The following is an 18,550-nucleotide window of genomic DNA, read 5'->3' as shown; positions in this document are numbered from 1 at the left end:
AGTCTAAGGCCCAGATCAGCAGACAGAGATGCAATAGATGATTCAACCTTATCAAGGGTGTCATAGAAACTGTAGACATATATGCAAAACTCAGGTCAAAGCCAGGCTAAAGAACTTCAATACATTTTTGCGTTTCCCAGTACAGACTTGTTTACAGCTCTTGTTTACCTGACAAGAACTTGGCCTTAAAGCAGAGTTAACTCACAGTAATAAGGCATGCTGAGATGTGCAGATGGAAAATGCTACACAGAAATGGCAACACCTAGTAGCTGGTAATGAACAAATACCAAAAAATCATTAATCAATGTATCTGAGCTGTATAAAATGAAATAGTCCTTTTTCCCCACGTTTTAAATTGGTTTGTTCAGTTTCTTCTGAAGACATAAATATGCATCTCCATATATATGACATGCATTAAGCTTAAGTTTCCCAGAAAGTGAAAGAATGCTGCCCAGCAAACAGGAAGATGTCATCTGCCTAAAAGCAGCCCTAAGGTGAAGAAGCTGTTAAAGAGAAAATTTCCACCGAGGAAATTATGTTTATGCAAGTATTATGTCACCCAGGAGCTGTGAAGAAGGGATGTAGCTAAGCTGGGGGAAAGTGATGTTTTGCTGTTTGAGGCTTAAGTCTCTCTGTCTGGATAGCCCTTAATTGCATACCCATCTCAGCTAGTCTCTGCTTCATATTCATATCAAATTATGCACCAACAGTGTGCCTTCAGCTCTGAGCTTTGATGCACACAGAGGGCCATGGAGCAAATGAAGTACTGCAGTCTCCTGGGATGGGGTGGAAACTTGAGCTACAAAGGAAGCTCTGCACTCAGTATGTGATTCTCCTGAACCTGGACCCAGAGTTATCCATCACTCATAGAGTACCAGACACTCTGAGGTAAGTCTCCCACGTTGAAGTTCAGGTGACTTGACAATAGTTTTGATAACCATATAAAAGAAGTAGTTTTATATTTACAGAGAGAGTGGTGAGGTGCTGGAACAGGCTGCCCAGAGAGGTGGTGGATGCCCCGTCCCTGGAAGTCTTCAAGGCCAGGTTGGATGGGGCCCTGGGCAACCTTGTGTAGATCCAGGTCTGGAGGTTGGTGTCCCAGTCTGTGGCAGGGGGGTTGGAGCTCTATGCTCCTTGGGGTCCCTTCCAACCCATGTCATTCTATGATTCTATGATTCTATATTTTCCTTTGCATATAAGAAAAAGAACAGGTCCTGGACACCTCTCCATTCCCTTTCTATGCAACCAACACTTCAGTGCTCAGGGTCAACACCTTCCACCAAACTAACTCTCATTTCTTGCTATGAAGGACTATGGAACTGATGGCAGTACAGAGACACTGACAGTATTCAGATTGTGAAAAAGAGAAGCTAGTCCACTGCTACAGATTTTCCAAATGCTTATTAGTTATTTCTGGCAGGTTGATGTGTAGAGGTGGGGGTGAAATATTTACATGAAAAATATTTCACTGAAAAATCAGAATTATTCTAATATTGGATGTAGTACAGCAGTTACAATGATGGCTGCAACATATTTCCATTTAGGACTTGAGCCATATTCAAAAAACACCCATATAGAAGAAAAGTCAGTGGTTTTAATTACATCAACAGACTCCCAGATTACTGTTATTATTGCAACTCATTACATAGTATGTAGTAGAAATAGCTGGTCAAATGTTTCCCTCTTTAGATCCATTACATCACTGTCTAAACTGTGAACCAGCAATAAAAAACAAATTCAAGACCATAATTCATTCTCTGCTCTCCCACACTGTCACATATCCAAGAATATCAAAGTTCTTTATATCAAGTAATTAAGTTTCACAGTGTCCTCTTGTTACAGGTACAATTAACCCCATTACATATATGGGGAAACTGAAACAGAAGGAGGCTGATTGTTCAAGCTCAAAGATGGGAAAAAGAGTCCAGCAATCACAGGAATCAAGGACTAGTAAATCCTCCTGGGCCCTCAAATCTTCCAGCTATCCTATGTAACACAGGTGTATGTATAACTTCAATATAGCTCAGTCGATGTAGCTCAGTGCTATGAACAATCAGGCAGTTTTCCTCCTGTTAAGCTCTATCCTGAGTTATTCACTGGCTTGAGTGAGTACATTGGACGTGGGGTGTTGGACATATACACTGACTACTATCCATATGTGCTATAGTTTCATTTTTGTGTCCTTGTGCTGGTTTTGGTTGAGATGGTTAATTGTCTTTATAGAGCTAGTATGGGGCTGAGTTTTGGATTTGTGCTGAAAAGAGCGTTGATAACAAAGAGATGCTTTTATTACTGCTGAGCTGTGCTTACACAGAGTCAAGGCCTTCTCTGCTTCTCATATCACCTCACCAGAGACCACCCTGGGGGTGCACGAAGAGTTGGGAGGGTACACGGCCAGGACAGCTGACCTCAACTGACCAAAGGGATATTCCATACTGTATGATGTTATGCTCAGCATATAAAGCTGGGGGAAGAAGGAGGAAGAGGGGGACATTCAGAGTGATGGCGATTGTCTTCCCAATTAACAGTTACATGTACTGGAGTCCTGCTTTCCTGGAGACAGCTGAACACCTGCCCACCAACAGGAACCAGTAAATGAATTCTCTGTTTTGCTTTGCTTGTGCATGTGGCTTTTCCTTTACCTGTTAAACTGTCTTTATTCCAAATAACAAGTTTTCTCACCTTTAGCCTTCTGATTTTCTCACCCATCCTGCTGGTGGGAGAAAATATTGCCTGGTTGCCAGCTGCCATTAAACCACAACAGCTCGTTATTTGTTTACCCAGGTGAAATGTCATAACACAAGGCTCTTCTCTGCATTATACTTGCAGTTTACTTTCTTTTGTAAAAGCAACAAATGCTAAAATAAGTTTGTCTGAACTATATATGAGTAACACAATTTCATGACTGTTTCTTTTACCATAGTGAGCAAGCTTTATTCTTATCCTTAAAAGATACTGTGTTTATGTCCTAGATTTTATTTTTCTAGCTTCCCCCCCCTGACACCACTTATTAAAATGGTCCTTTCTGGACATAAAAGAATCCATAAACAAATCCCCCACAACTTTTCCTTCTCATTGTGACATTATTATCCCACCTGGGACATAGCTTTTCTGATGATGGAAGACTTTGAATCACCTGCTAGAGGGTATGTCTCTCTAGCTAATTGGATTCCTGTTGTTTATCTTACACATTTGGTAAGTTATTAAATTATATATATATAGTTGCCTCTTTGAAGCAGTAACATCTTTTTACAGAGAGACAGAAACAAGGGTACAGAGCTTGTCCTGCTGTCAGCGTTCCCTGTTTTAATCTGCAGGCCACAGGATTTTTTCAGAGCAGTCCCTGTCAGTGACATCAATGGGAAATTAAACCAACCAGCATTACTTGGCTGAAAGAGTAAATCAAGCAAATACTTCTGAAAGGCCCACATGTACACCTGAATGCACATAAAATTCTCTCATTTTTCTAATTTATGGTCGCATCTAATACCTAATGTTAAGCTTCAGAGCTGCTGACCACAGAGTAATGTCCTAGAGAACTGTTAACAGCATAGAGTGCTTTGCTGAACCTCAAATTCAATTCTTGGTTCATCAAAATTCAAGCCTGGCTTCTATTTCCCTCTACATTATTTGTCCATCTATTAAATTTATGGTGAAAATCTAATCACACTTTTAGTCTTAAAAACTATAAATAAACAAACTACACCACTTCCCCATCTTCATTTTCAATTAATAAATCCCTGTGCCATTCTGGAAGGAAAATGTGAATTTATTGTCTATGGCATTTAGGGTTGGGGTTTTTTTCTTCTATTAGTGGCAGAATGAAGTCCAAATCAAAGAATAAGTTGTTCTCATGCTGGACTCTCCTCCTCACACTTATTTTTTACCCAGAGTAATCATTCTGAAGCATTATGCAAAATCCTGAATCAAGATATCATCTTTGATGATTTGCTGCTAAAGACAAGGGTACCATTTTCTCTTTCTGTTGGCTGTGTCACCTCTCCTAATTTTTATTATTCACCTAATTTGCATACATACATGAAGGTACAAACTGCAATCACAGCCTTTTTCTGCCAGGTCTTTTAGAAACACAATGGAAATGTCTCTTTTTTGCAGAAGTTCCTGTAACTTCTTTTAGAGTAAATGGACAGAAATAGGTGTAGCTCATCTTTAAATAGCTCTGTTAAATTACTCCCTCAAATTACCATTCTCTCTTGTCTGACTATAAAGGGAGGCTGGTTGATTAGCTTAGGTGGATCCACTTACAGCACAGATATCAGCAGTAAGATGATTTTTACCCTTCGCTACAGGACTCCAGGGCTTCTTCCATCTTAAAGCTATAACTTGCTTTCCAGATGACTTAGTGCTACCCCTTAGAATACTGCCTAACCCATCATTGCAAGACACCCATTTCCTGCTCGTAGAGAAAACTTTGTGAAATAAGGTTTGTTAGAAAGCTTATATATAAATCATGTAACATACTGATTCAATGAAATGTAATCATGCTGGCATCAATACCAGTAAAGAGCTGCAACTGTTAAGAGTATACACGTTTTAACTAACGAGTGTCCACTTCTTACATAGCAAATGTCATCTATAGACCTCAGGATATTTAAACCCTAATTTTTTATGACCTTCTATGTCCCATAGTCACTAGGACATCCTGACGATGTATAGTCAGTCTCAAGAAGCCATTGCCCCTGGTGGCATGTATTGCAGTCATTTATTTCCTACTAATTTAGAATCCAAAATATTTCAGCTCAGATGTCTGGTGAGAATTCATATTTATCACCTTGGTTGGGCAGCAAAATCTTCAACCTGAAATTACCTGCTGAATCTGAAGATAAAACTTATGAAGAGGCTGAGGTGACCAAGACTGCAATCATGCTGTAAGAGCTCCTTTCTGGTGAGCCTCGCTGCATCCTCAGATATATAATCCCTCACTCCCTTCTGCCTTTCAGATGCATGGAAGGTTCTCCCTTAATTGGTGCTTCACGGCTTTCAACAGAGGTGTCTATGCCCTTTCTTTTAGGAGCTGAACTATGTAAATACTGTAGAAAACAGTTGTGATGACATAAATCCAGCAGAGTAGCATCTGTTGCAGATTTTTCTGGTATTTTAACAGACCTGTATTTAGCCTCAAATTCACACTGAATTCAAGAGATGCAGGACAAACCTCCAGGCTTCTCTGTTATTACATAAAGACAATATATGTGTTACTCAATCTTAGCACTAGCTTTGCTGTAACACCTTTCTGGGTACTTGGTGCTCATGGGAAATTACAGTTCTCATGAACAGCTAAAACCCATTCTGGTTTTGGCTCTGAAGACAGACAAGAAGGAGCTTTGCTGGTAAATAGGGTTGCCTCCTGCAGAGAATTCTGAGTTTTGTGGGGTTTTTTCTCCTGTAATCTATATAAAATCGTTATATGCTAATGTTCATAACAGTCGATTGTCAAGATTTTCACAATTTGCTGCAAGTTATCAATTTTTTAATGCAATTTCACCTTTTTGGCACTCAGTGAACACAAAATATTAGATCTTATTGCAGATTTTAAGCTGTGATAGGCTATTTAGTTAGCCCACTTTGACATCCCACTTTCAGAAGTACCTTTCTACGGAAAGTTGAGACCTTCAGGCTCAAAAGAAAAAAGATTGAAGCAATACAAACAGGTAGGCTGGAAGAGTGGGCTAACAGGAACCTTGTGAAGTTCAACAAGGACAAGTGTAAGGATTTGCACCTGGGAAAACATAACCCAGGAGTGCAGCAGAGACTGGGATCCACCTGGCTGGGGAGCAGCCAAGTGGAATGTGACCTGGGAATCTGGTAGACAACAAGCTCAGTATAAGTGAACAGTGTGCTGCTGCAGCAGCAAAGAAAGTCAACGTGATGCTGGGTTGCATCAACAAGGGCATCACCAGCAGAGATAAAGATGTCATTATCCCACTCAGTACATATCAGGCCACACATGGGATAATGTGTTCAGTTTTGGTCCCCACTATACAAAAAAAAAAAAGATGTGGCCGCACTGGAGAGAATCCAGAGGAGGGCCAGAAGGATAATCAAAGGACAGGGAAGCCTTCTCTGTGAGGAAAGGCTGAGAGAATCAGGTTTGTTCAGCCTTGATAAAAGAAGGCTTAAGGGACACCCTATCACCATATTCCAGTACTTAAAAGGTGGCTACAAATAAGATGGAGACTCCCTTTATACAAGGAGTCACATGGAAAAATGAGGGGTGACATGTACAAGATACTGCTGAGGACATTCCAATTGGACACAAGAGGAAAATTTTTCACAATAACAATCAGCCTTTGGAATAATGTTCCCAGGGAAAAGGTGGATTGCCCAATGTGGCACACTTGTAAGATCTGGTTGGACAGTGTGTGCTGGGCCATCTTGTCTAGACAGTGCTTTTGCCATGAAAGTTGGACAAGCTGATCCTTGAGGTCCCTTCTAACCTGGTGCTTTATGATTCTGTGATTCAAATAAACAGTGAATTTGGAAGATTTAGTGTCTTAGGACAAAAAACTATGGTTGAACCTGCTATATTTATCCACATGTATGGAGTTGCACATCTGCTTTTTAGAAGGCTTGAAAATACACCTCTGTGAGAGGAGTACTCATGCAGACCATCCATTTTTACAGCTGAGCTAAAATAAGCCTAGTTTGAAAGTGCAAAGACCACATTTTTCAGGCACAAATTCTTTCGATGTCTCATCATTTCCCTATTTAAATATTTGAAGAGACTTGTTTTCATTCTGAAATATTATGTTTAGCATATTTATATTTGGAATAAATGCAGATGTTATATTTAGGATAAATAATTTCTAAAGAAGACACCATTATTTTTAAATTGCTTGATCAAAAAGTTCCCATTTTTTCTCCCTCAGTGTGACTTTTGATTAAAGCTGCACTTTTCTGAGATGAATCCTTTATCTTAACCTTGCCTTTTGACATTTTGAATTAGCCTCATGGAAAGAATTACATAAAACTGCTTCTCTACCCATACATAGATCCGCTGACGATAAAAAGCAAGATGTCCTATTAATTTCCTTGTATGAAAGATCCTGACATAAATGAAGTCTCTTATCTCTGTATTGGTCTGTAAACCAAGGTTCATTTCTCAGACATGATGAAATGTGAGATGATAGAATAGCTGACCCACTTAGGATCAGCAGGAAGTTTTGTCGTTGCTTTCTTAAATAATGTTTGGTTAAAAAAAAACCCAGAATCTGTGCTTTTTGTAACCCTTTATTTCTGTTTCTAAATTCATTTTAAGTTCCCTGTAACCCTTGTTCAGTTAGAGAATTCACTTATGAAAATAATACTGTGCTTTGGAATCTTAGGTGAGCAAATATTTGTTTGTTGTGTCACCTGTGTAGCTGACACTCCATGCATTTAGCCCAAATATTAATTCAGATGAGAAAATTCCCTGAGTAAATCATGGGAAATCACAATAGGACACCACATAGTTTTACATCAGCACAGAGCAGGAGGATACAGTTGTCTGGCTATAATTTACCTACTGACTTAGTATAAATGACTATTCAATGTTTGACAGTGGTGAAATTTAAAGGCCTTGCAAGACTTGAACCTTTCATTAGACTGAAGGCAGCAAGGCAAGAATCACTGTGTGTGGAAATGAGAGACATGTAAGTAAACCTGAAAGAGAAGAGAGCTCTGGGAAGATTAATTCACGCTGGAGTGGCAGGTCTGAAAAAGCCTATTTAACCACAGATTTGGAGTTTGTTCTGGAGTTTGTTCTCAGCCTCAAGCAGCAGAAATACTGTGTTGGCTCTATGTATCTGAACAACTGCATTCTGTTTCTGCCATACCTTCAGATGGCCACTGATGATTCAGTTTTGTGTCTCTGACTCACTGCCTAGGGAAGAGACTTGTGGCACATGTTGGTGCTTTCAGGCCCTACCTAGTTCTGCCTATCTCCACTGAGCAGTTCTCAATTTTGGGTTGGTATGCTGTTCAGCATCTCCAAGACTGTGGCCTAACCCACTGATGTCCTCATGATCTGCTTCTGGAGGGTAGAAGGGTATGTTCTCCATACTTCAGGGTCTTCTGCAATGGAAAATCTTTTCAGCTTCCATCCTTTGAGCCATTTATGAAAGGCCTTGACTGGAAGAGGATTGACACATGCTCACAAAAGTAGCATGTCAATCCGGGCTAATTTTGGTTTCCCCCTTTTCTCCTTTTCTTCTCTGTTTTTTCTTTTTTCTTGGAATATTATAAAATTAGTTATGTTTAGACTGTGGATTAACAGTTCTTAAAATGGCTGACCATCTCTTATGATCTCACAGATAATGAGGTTTCCTAAAACAACTCATTCTCAAAATAACTTCTCACAGTAAGGTACCTTCTAGATATAATTTGTATTATCAGGTATACTTTGTATTTAAATTACATGCTTGTTTTCAGGTTATTTTAATAGGCTTTGTAAACAAACCCGTGTGTGTGTGCTAAAACATGAATCTCTCCTCCCTTTTCTCATGCTTCAAAAGCAGTAAGCTTGTCTTCACTTAATGGAGGCAGAAATTACCTTTCAAAAAGTTATTGAAACTAATGACTGCAATTTCACACTGTTTCACAAGTCACGGTGCTGTTTCTTCTTGCTCTAATGAGCAACTAACTGCAAATGCTTGTTTTGACTGCATTAAGAAGCCGTTTACAAGAAAAGGATTTTCTTTAATAATCAAAGCAGAATTTCTTCACCAGGAACTTCTTGGAGATATCCAAATACTAATAAAGAGATTAGGATCGCTAATAGTTTATTAAAAACAGGCAAAACCAGTTAGTTAAGTAGCATATCAGAAACATAAATCACCCTTAAAATTAGGACTTAGGTGCAAGGTAGTCACAAATCAACATTTAATTTATAGGAAAAGCATTCAGAGGGGGTTATTCAGTCTTCAAAAAGGGGAAGAAGGAGGATGCAGGAAACTACAGGCCAATCAGCCTCACCCCCATCCCTGGAAAGGTGATGTAGCAGCTCATTCTGGGCGTCATCTCTAAGCATGTGGAGGGAAAGAAGGTTATCGGGAATGGTCAGCATGGATTCACCATGGTCAATCATGCTTGATCAATCTGATAGCCTTCTATGATGTCATGACTGGCTGGGTAGATGAAGGGAGAGCAGTGGATGCCTTGACTTCAGTAAGGTTTTTGACACTGTCTCCCATAACTTCATCATAGGTAAGCATAGCAAGTGTGAGTTGTTAGGTAAGAAGACAGTGAGGTAGATTGAGAACTGACTGAATGGCAGAGCTCAGAGGGCTGTGATAAGTAGTGCAGTCTAGTTAGAGGCCTGTACCTAGTGGTGTGCCCCAGGGTTCAGTATTGGTCTAGTTTTATTCAACATATTCATCAGTGACCTGGATGAAGGGATGGAGTGTACCCTCAGCAAGTTTACTGATGATAAAAAACTGGGAGGAGTGTCTGATAACACCAGAAGACTCTGCTGACATTCAGCAAGACCTGGACAGGATGAAGAGTTGGGTGGAGAGGAATATAATGAAGTTCAACAATGCCAAGTGTGAGGTCCTGCACCTAGGGCGGAATGGCAGCAGTACAGGTTGATCAGGGAAGCAGCTGTGCAGAGAAGGACTTGGGAGTCCTGGTGGACAGCAAGTTATTCATGAGCCAGCAATGTGCCTCCATGGCCAAGAAGGCAAATGGTATCCTGTGGTGCATTAAGATGAGCGTGGCCAGCAGGTCAAGGGAGGTTATCGTTTTCTTTTACCCTGCTCTGGTGAGGCACTGAACATACTCTGGAGCAGTGTGTCCAGTTCTGGGCTCCCCAGTTCAAGGAACTACTGGAGAGTCCAGTGGAGAGCTACAAAGATGGTGAGGGGACTGGAGCATCTCTCTTATGATGAAAGGCTGAGACAGATGGGTCTGTTTAGTCTGGAGAAGACAGAGGGGATCTTGTCAATACCTGTAAACATCTAAAGGGTGGATGTCTAGAGGAAGGGGCTAAACTCTTCTCAACGGTGCCAAGTGACAGGACAAGGGGTAATGGGCACAAACTGGAACACAGGAAGTTTAATCTGAACATGAAGAAAAACTTCTTTACCCTGAGGGTGACAGAGCACTGGAGCAGGCTGCCCAGACAGGTTGTGAGCTCTGCTTCTCTGGAGACACAAAAATTCCCCTTGGACGTGATCCTATGCAACCCACTACCGGTGATCCTGCTTTAGCAGGGGGAGGTTGGACTAGATGATCTGCAGAGGCCCCTTCTAACCCCTTCCATTCTGTGATTCTGAGATCATGAACATCGTTCTGTGTATAGCCCAATGCAGACACTGGTTACAGCAGTGTTCTTCATTTTCTGGTACTCTCTCCCACTTTACTTTTCACACATCACAGTTTAAGTCATGCTCATTTTTTCTTGTCACATAATGTCAGATATTCCATTCTATGAGAAAGCAGCAAACTGTGTGTAAATGAAACATCTTGACATCCCAAATCAAATGAATTAATGTGTAATGGCAGTAAAAGCTACTTTTTCTTGACTTGTCTTGAACAAATATTGCATCTTATCCCCCATCTTGTATGATGTAAGAACCACATTCCTTGACTGCCAATGACTCTTAACAATTTAATTGACTAAAATTAGGTGGAACCATGCTACAATCAAATGAAGATTAGCCTGGCCAATTTATTTTATTTCTTTTAATTAAATACTTTGTATTAGTTGATATTAGATTTTTCAGGCCAAGTTTTCAAAAATATTTGTCTCTGAAAAATTTTGAAAATTAGTAATGTAGTGCTTCTGGATGAGAGAAACAAAGGGAATCTGGACACAAATCGAAGCCCTAAGTAATTTCTTTACTTGCATTCCATTCCATGCCAAACAATTTCTTTTCTTAATGTTCAGCCACCAAAACAATTTCCTTGGCCTGTGAGGTAAACAGCTAGGCAAACTGATAGGCAAGCAACAATCCATGACTGCAGTACATGAGAATGAGCTATAGTGGGTCTAAAAACAGAACATATTAAAAAACCTGGCAGCAACTTTCACTAATAAAGAATAATTCTCTCTCAAAACACTAATGCATCCAGGTGGTGGGTAAACTACTGCAAAACACTGCAGAGGAAATTAAAATTTATACATTTGCTGAGATTTGGCTTAGCTGGCATCTTTAAGAATAACTTATTCTTTGCAGGCAGTAATGCTGTTAACATTAACTCCATGTATACCATCTTCCTTAAGTAACCCTCACCTATACTGTTCTCCTGGTCTCCACCTTTCTACGCTCTTTCAGGTGGTGAAGGGAAATCAAGATAAACCAGATAATCCTAACTGTTTCTGACCAGTGTTATTTCTCCCAGTATACTGACCAATGATCATGTGTGCTTATGGGTAACCTTTAAAATAGAAATGTTTTAAATATATGGTTTTTAAGATAAGTTCATGCAGTCTTTCAACTTGTGTCTATAGACTGGAAATCACTGAGTGACAGCATATTCATAACTTCTATGAATCCTTTTATCAAAATTTATATGGTGGCCTAAAAACTTATGGAAGAGACTTAGTGGATGATAAAACACCTCATCCAAGGAGCTAGCTATATAAATGTATTACTTAGGGTATATTCACTTTCCCAGTTCCTGTATGCTGCAGGTAGATACACCATGACAGAACAAGTTTAACAAGTCGTGCTGCTGAAGAGCATCAGAAGCAAAAGACCCATAAATAACACTCAGAAAGGCATTTCTAAGGTTTAGCTTTAAGATATGTCTGCATTAGCTCAGACCTACAGAGCTGATACTGAAGCCAATGCTGTTATAAGCTGCACAAGAACAAGCAGAGGGCGTAATTTGTCCTTTGTAAGCCAAAAGCAGGCTGCATCAGTCATGGTATCTAGTCAAAGACAAGCAGCTAAATTTCATGAGGGTAGAAACCTGCATGACAGAAACTAAACACTGTTCACAACAAGCCTCGTTCCCTCTCTTTATTGCTGAAGATGTCACTGGCCACCAGTCTTTTCTTGTCTTTAATGAAAGCCACCTTGCTAAAAATTCTTAGGAGTATGATTGGCATGTATGCATTTTTATGGAAGTTTATATATGTGTTTATATATGTGTATGTGTGTTACATGACATACTTACATTCATAGAGCTTGAGTGAATAAAAGTCCAGCCTTGATGACCTCAGTGACCAAACCAGAAGAGACTACTGGTCTCCAGCACATTGACTAGGGCACATAGCCCTTCTTCTTCCCACAATGCAGACAGGATGCAGCCAACACATAGACCATGTAGAGGGTTGTCAGGTTCTGCCTAATGGATGGAGTCCTTGCTGTTGGTCTGGGTGCCAGCCACTGAGCCTGATACAGGTTTTACCTTCCTCTTTCCTGAATTCTTGAAAACCAAGTTTTATTTCTATCCCCCAGTTGCTGAAAACATCTACTGGGAAGCAAGCATCACTAACATCACTAACGCTGACAGTTCCCATGTTTTTAATGCAAATCTTGCAGAATTTAATAAAAATAAAGGACCACATGCACTGGAAGAGAAATACCTGCTCTTATTTATGTTCTATATTTATATATTTTATAGATTCTATTACTGCATATATTCACAGGTTTTACTTTAAAAATTTACAATTATCTTCAAAATATATTCCCAGTTCTCAGAGGTGCTAAGAACCTGATAAAGATTAACAATATTTCCTTTAAACCAAACTCATGAATCCCACCTATTTTGTATTCATTTGGTTTTGTAAGGTAGGAGCTCATTCACTATTTTATAACACCCTTGTTCTGTTAATATACAACTTGAACAGGGATGTCTTACTGAAACATGCACAGAAATGGAATTAGTCCTATCCCAGCTATCCCCACACTGAGAGAGATCAGTGGAAGGAGAACAAAAAGAACATTATGGCCTGTTTGCCTTTAAGTTCAGTCCCATTAAATGATGCTCTCTTGCAGGCCTATGAAATCAATTAAGTACTTGTGAAGATAGCCAAGGAAAAACTGTTTAAAGCTTTAACAGCTTAAATACCCCCTGTCTTGATGCTAGCCCTATAAAGCTATTAGACTCCAGTCTGGATTGCATTAGCACTATGAAAGTCAGCTGCTAATCCTGTAACCACAGCCTGCCTTGCCTCTCTCCTGCCCGTGCTTTAATACAGATCTTTTTGAGCAGAGGTGAATGAAGATGGGACACTGAAGGTCTATTAGGAAGAAGGAAATACTAAACTGAATAAAAAACAGATAAAATAGTTGAGTTTCTTTCCTAATTCATATAGCCATCCAAGGCTTAATGAAGAACAGGAATAATGTGTTTTGTTGTTTGTTGTTGAGGGGGGTTTACTCCTAGAAAGCAAAATGATAGATATCTTCACACTGAGAGAATTTCATTAGTTCAAGCCTGTCTATGCAAGAAATGACTGGAAATTGAGGACATTTCCAGAGAGGAAAGGAACTCAAGGGGATTGTGAATACTCTAGGGACAAATTACACTGAAATGTGATCAAAAATAGTTTTCTTTTTTCCCTTGGGGATTATTCACACTACAAAGCCTCCCAAACTAGGACTCTTACTAGGTTTGTTTATGTCCCATATAAATTTTTGTTTAACTCTTTTCCATTTTATGCAAATATAATTTGTATAATACATTTGTGGATCAATATATCTGTTGAATTGAGCCAGATTTCCGATTTGAAAAAAAACCCAAACAAATCTAAGATCATTTTAACTTAAAGAATAGAGAACCTTTAACCAAAGAATATTAAGCTGGAGTATTTCAAATTTAAAAGGTAATAAACCAAAACAAAACGTGATATCCAAGCTTAGCAATGCTTGCACTTGCACTTTTCCTTCCTCTGTGCGCAATACTGAGTCAAAAGGACTCTAGAAGTTGTTCTCTACAAGCTATTTTTAGCACTGAAATGACAGGACTCAGAGCAACCTGGTCTAGTGGAAGGTGTCCCCTGGCCATGGCAGAGGCTTGGAGCTAGAAGACTGAAACCTAAACCATTCTATGATTCTATGAATTTTCATCCAGCAATTGGTTAGAATAGTAAGCCAAGTCTTTCCATTATCTGCAAGGAAACCACATATAAGTGAGAATAATTGCAGATAAGATGGGAAGAATTCCCTTGGCTCTTCTGACACAAAATCCCAACAAGAGCAGTTTAGATTCCACAAGCAGTTACAGGATCTATGCTGCTAATAATATGTTGCAATAAATTAACAGGTATGCCAGACTGTGATATCTGTCCAGAAATGTCCAAATAATGAAGATACCCCAGGACAAAATCAGAGAAAATTCTGAAACAATCCTATGGTATGACATTGCTCTACCAGTGAATATCCATATGCTAAGGGCTGTGCATCCAAGCCTGCACCAGTTCCTCCAGCCTGAACCTAGCTGTAGACTAGGTTTCTATTAACACTCAGTGCTACACTCATTTAGATGCTCCTACTCTGCAGCACCACATGACAATATTCAATGTTCCCCAAACCCTTAAGAGAGGTTGTAAAGTATTCTCTTTACATGCACAGCTTCTCCTAGTATGCAATTTTGGTTTCACTTCCTTCAGTCCCAGTATAATTCATAAGGCTCCACAGCTTTTGCAAGTCCAGAACAAAACCCATATCTCTAACTTACATTTGGATTGCTCAGTGCTCTCCTGGACCAACCCTGTACACCTCAGCAGAACTTCATTCCACTGCTCTTTACCATCTCCTTTAAGCATGACCCAGTCTGAACGAGCTTTCATTCAGATACAAGCCCCAAAAACCAAGCCTCAGTAACAACCAAAACTCAGTAACAACCCATACCACAGCAGAGAGCTGAACAGCCACGGACAGTTAGGGAAATTTGGGTTTGGATCCAAATTCAACAACATATTTTGAAATCCATGACCTTACTGCACCAGTTGCTCATACACACCCTTCTCCTCCATCCCACCCCACCTCCAGTAATCTCACATCCCTCTGGGACCGACTTACCTGTCTGTCCTGCAATCGTAGCAAACAGCCTGTGGGGAATCCTGGATGGGATCTTCAGTCCAGCTCTTATCTGGTAATACCTGTGGAGAAAAAATTTGAAATGACATGATGATCACAGGCAACCACTTGATCCCACCTAAAAATCTGTGCAAACACATCCTGGACATCAAGAGAACAGCATGCTCAGAGGCACTGACCATCTTCTGCTTTGGAACTAAAGTGGTTTTATACAGATTTTAATCAAGTCCTTCTTATTTTACAGTAGTCAGAATGGACACACAGTCCTAACATGTGACTAATGAGGAAAGATTCTGAAAAGCTCTTAGCTTGTAGGGAAAAGAGACAGAGAAATGTCTTATGATATTTCTATGATATCAAGGGAAAGCCACACAAATGATCAAAGGGCTGGAGCACCTCTCCTATGAAGACCAGCTGAAAGAGTTGGGCTTGTTCAGCTTGGAGAAGAGAAGGCTCCAGAGGGACCTTACACTGGCCTTCCAGTATCTGAAAGGTGCCTGTAAGAAAGCTGGGGAAGAACTGTTCATGAGGGCATGCAGCAATAGGATGAGGGGCAATGGCTTCAAACTCGGAAACGGGAGATTTAGGCTGGATTAATAGGAAAAAAATGTTCGATATGAGGGTGGCAGATCACTGAACAGGTTGCCCAGAGAGAGGTCCAAGTTCTTGTGTGAGCTAATCTAGGCAATCCTGCTCTGATGGGGGGTTGGAGTAGATGATCTTCGAGGTTCCTTCCAGCCCCTAACATTCTGTGATTCTGTAGTGGAGGCCCCATCCCTGGAGATACTCAAGGTCAGGCTTGATGGCGCTCTGAGCAACCTGATCTACTGAAGATGTCCCTGCTTACTGCAGGGGATGACCTTTAAAGGTCCCTTCCAGCCTAACACATTCCATGATTCTATAAAAGGCAGTGAGAGCAGACAAGGAGTGACAAAAATTTAACACAAAAGAAAGAAAGAGGTAATGTGGAAAGACAACAAATATGCTAATCTCACACTTAGGAAATTCAGTTTATACAATGATTATCATTCTGTTATTTTGTATTGAGGCAAACATATCATGAAAAAGTTACCATTAATCACACCTAACTGAGCTGTATTCTAGTTATTTGCTGTCCAACAGATGATCATTATGTTAGATAAAGACAGAAAACATCAGCCAATTCTCCAGCTTAAGTTACACACGGTTCAGGTTGCTTCAGAAAGTCTGCAAATCTGACCTCAGCCTAAAAAAGAAAAAAAACCTCATCCCAGTTTTCTCTCATTACCACTTTAATGAATGATGATTAAGAGGCAGTGTACAGTACAGCACCTAATCCAGCACACTGCAGCTCAGGGTAACTCCTCTTGTTTGCAGATCTCCCACTGAGCTGCTGTAACACCATGTTGGTGTCAATCCCTCTTTCTCTGCATCTTCCCCCCTACACTCTGCTCAATGTATTTGTTTACATCTCATATCTCACAGGTACTTGCAGATTTTTTGGGTCTGATTTGTACCTGAGCCTTTAAGCACAAAAACAAAGGTTAAATTATACCTGTAAAGGTCTATCCAGTACCAAAAGTCATTATGGTAAGGTTAAACTTACCAATGAAATCTTAACAGTGGATAAACCAGATCCACCTCTGCTAGGTTAGAAGCTAAAGAAAGGGATTTGATGGAGAGAAAAAAACCCACCACCTCAGAGGCAGTTGTGTCATGGTCCTTCATAGCTCAAAGCTCACGTTACCCTGCCTGCTCCAACTGGCAGGTCCTTGCAAACCTGGATATAATTCAAGCACAACCTTTGATATTCTTAGGTATCTATTTTAGGCCAGAACTCAGGCATGAAAACTGTCCATTTGCATTTCAGCTTTCAAAAAAGAAAATAAAAGCAGCTCAACTGTAGATACATGCAGCATGTAATTGAAAACAACAGCAAATCTTTCTCTCCCTTACACTGTCTTTGCACTATAGTAGGAGTTTTTAATTAATGCCATTGCTCTTGATTTCTTCCAGAGCAAGTGCAATAATTATGCCTTAAGAACCTTTGTATTTGCATTACAATTATATGCAATACAATTTTTTTAATTAACAAAAATACTCTATTTGGACTATCCATGCAGTCTAATTATTTCCAAATAACAACAATGTGGTATTAAAGGAGGATTGCCACAGCAGTGTAACAGAACACTCCTCAGTATGCAAATATTAATGTTTTACTACATGGCCATTCCACAAGACTTTCTCCTGAGAATAACATCCTATAACTGTCTCTCTACCTCCTTTAGATTTTTGCTGCTTGAGATTGTGGTGGGTTATCCTTGGCTAAGGGCCAAACTGCCACCCAGACACTCTCTTGCTCCCCCTTATCATCAGGATAGTGGGAGAAAATGTGGTAAAAAAAATAGGATGAGATAAAGACAGGAAGATCCTTTACCAGTTACTGTTATAGGGAAACCAGACTCGGGGAAAATAAATTTAATTTATTCACAATTGAGTAGTAAGAAACAAAACCAAACATTAAAGCAACACATCCCCCAATCCCCTTCTTCCCAGGCTCAGCTTCTCTCTTTCTGACTCCTCCCAAGCAGCTCAGGGGGATGGAGATGGAAGTAATAATCAATCCCTTCCCTGCAGTCCATTCAGGAAATATCCACCTGGCTGCCTACTGCCACACTGAGACAATCTCTGCCTTCCCTGGCAGAGGCACAAGGGCAACCTGAACTGGTAAAGGCTGTCCCTGTCCATGGCAAGGGGTCAGAACTAGATCATCCTTAAGGTGCCTTCAAACCCCAAATCATTCTGATTTCCTCATGTGTTTCATGTTCAGAAGCATCTAAAGCAGTCCTAAACACTTTCATTAGGCTCGATACTAAGTCACTTAAAGCTGGGGATATTATATGTATGTGCCTAAGGTGCCAGGTTCAGTGAACCTGTGGTCAAAACTATCAGTAGATTTGAGACATTCAGCTCCCAAGAAAGAATGCTGAGCAGAGCTTGGCTTCATTCATTATCTGGACTAGAACTGCTGACTACAGTACAGCCTTGGATATCAAAAAGCCATAAAGGTTAACCATTAAGGTTAAAATCAGAGGTTAAAGGTCCAGATGAAAAGAGAATCTGGAGACTAGTAAGGTCTGTGATACTAAGGAATGCACTACAAAATGCTGCATTTTGTAGGTGACTAAATATTTTCATTCTTAATGAAAATAATTACATTAATGAGTTAGTAAATGATTTGCTGCACCTGATTTTGGCACCTGATGCTGAAAGGTCTGGCCTTGATAATGCAATTTCAGTATAAACCATCATGGAATTAGATAGATTCTTCCTAAGGAAAGACTAGAGAATGGTCCTATGCCCAGAAAACACAGGAGACATATATATATCCTGTTGTTTAAAGATTTGTGCAATTGTGTATGTGTATGTTGCCCTGCCTTGCACCTCAAGGTAGGAACACTGGTGGTCGATTAGATTAATGTCAGAGAACCATGTCGAGGACTGAACTTCCCCAACACGCCAGTGACATTCATGGGAATTAACACACAGGGCAGTCGAAGTGTTAAAGGCTCCAACCC

The 18,550-nt window shown here is 40.0% G+C and overlaps 1 protein-coding gene across 1 annotated transcript in view; it reads right to left on the bottom strand.

Moving 5' to 3' along the window:
* FAM135B (family with sequence similarity 135 member B) overlaps window positions 1-18,550 on the bottom strand; it is a gene marked incomplete at both ends in the record, with an annotated part of 151,570 nt that overhangs the window by 105,124 nt on the left and 27,896 nt on the right. Inside the window, one exon of the mRNA XM_084280492.1 lies at window positions 14,976-15,055. Coding sequence (XP_084136618.1) covers window positions 14,976-15,055 — 80 coding nt within the window. The remainder of the gene's footprint in view (window positions 1-14,975; window positions 15,056-18,550) is intronic.

This window comes from Gallinula chloropus (assembly GCF_964237585.1).
Source record: "Gallinula chloropus genome assembly, chromosome: 2".
NCBI classification, from domain to species: Eukaryota; Metazoa; Chordata; class Aves; order Gruiformes; family Rallidae; genus Gallinula; species Gallinula chloropus.
This window is presented reverse-complemented; position numbering and strand designations above follow the sequence as displayed.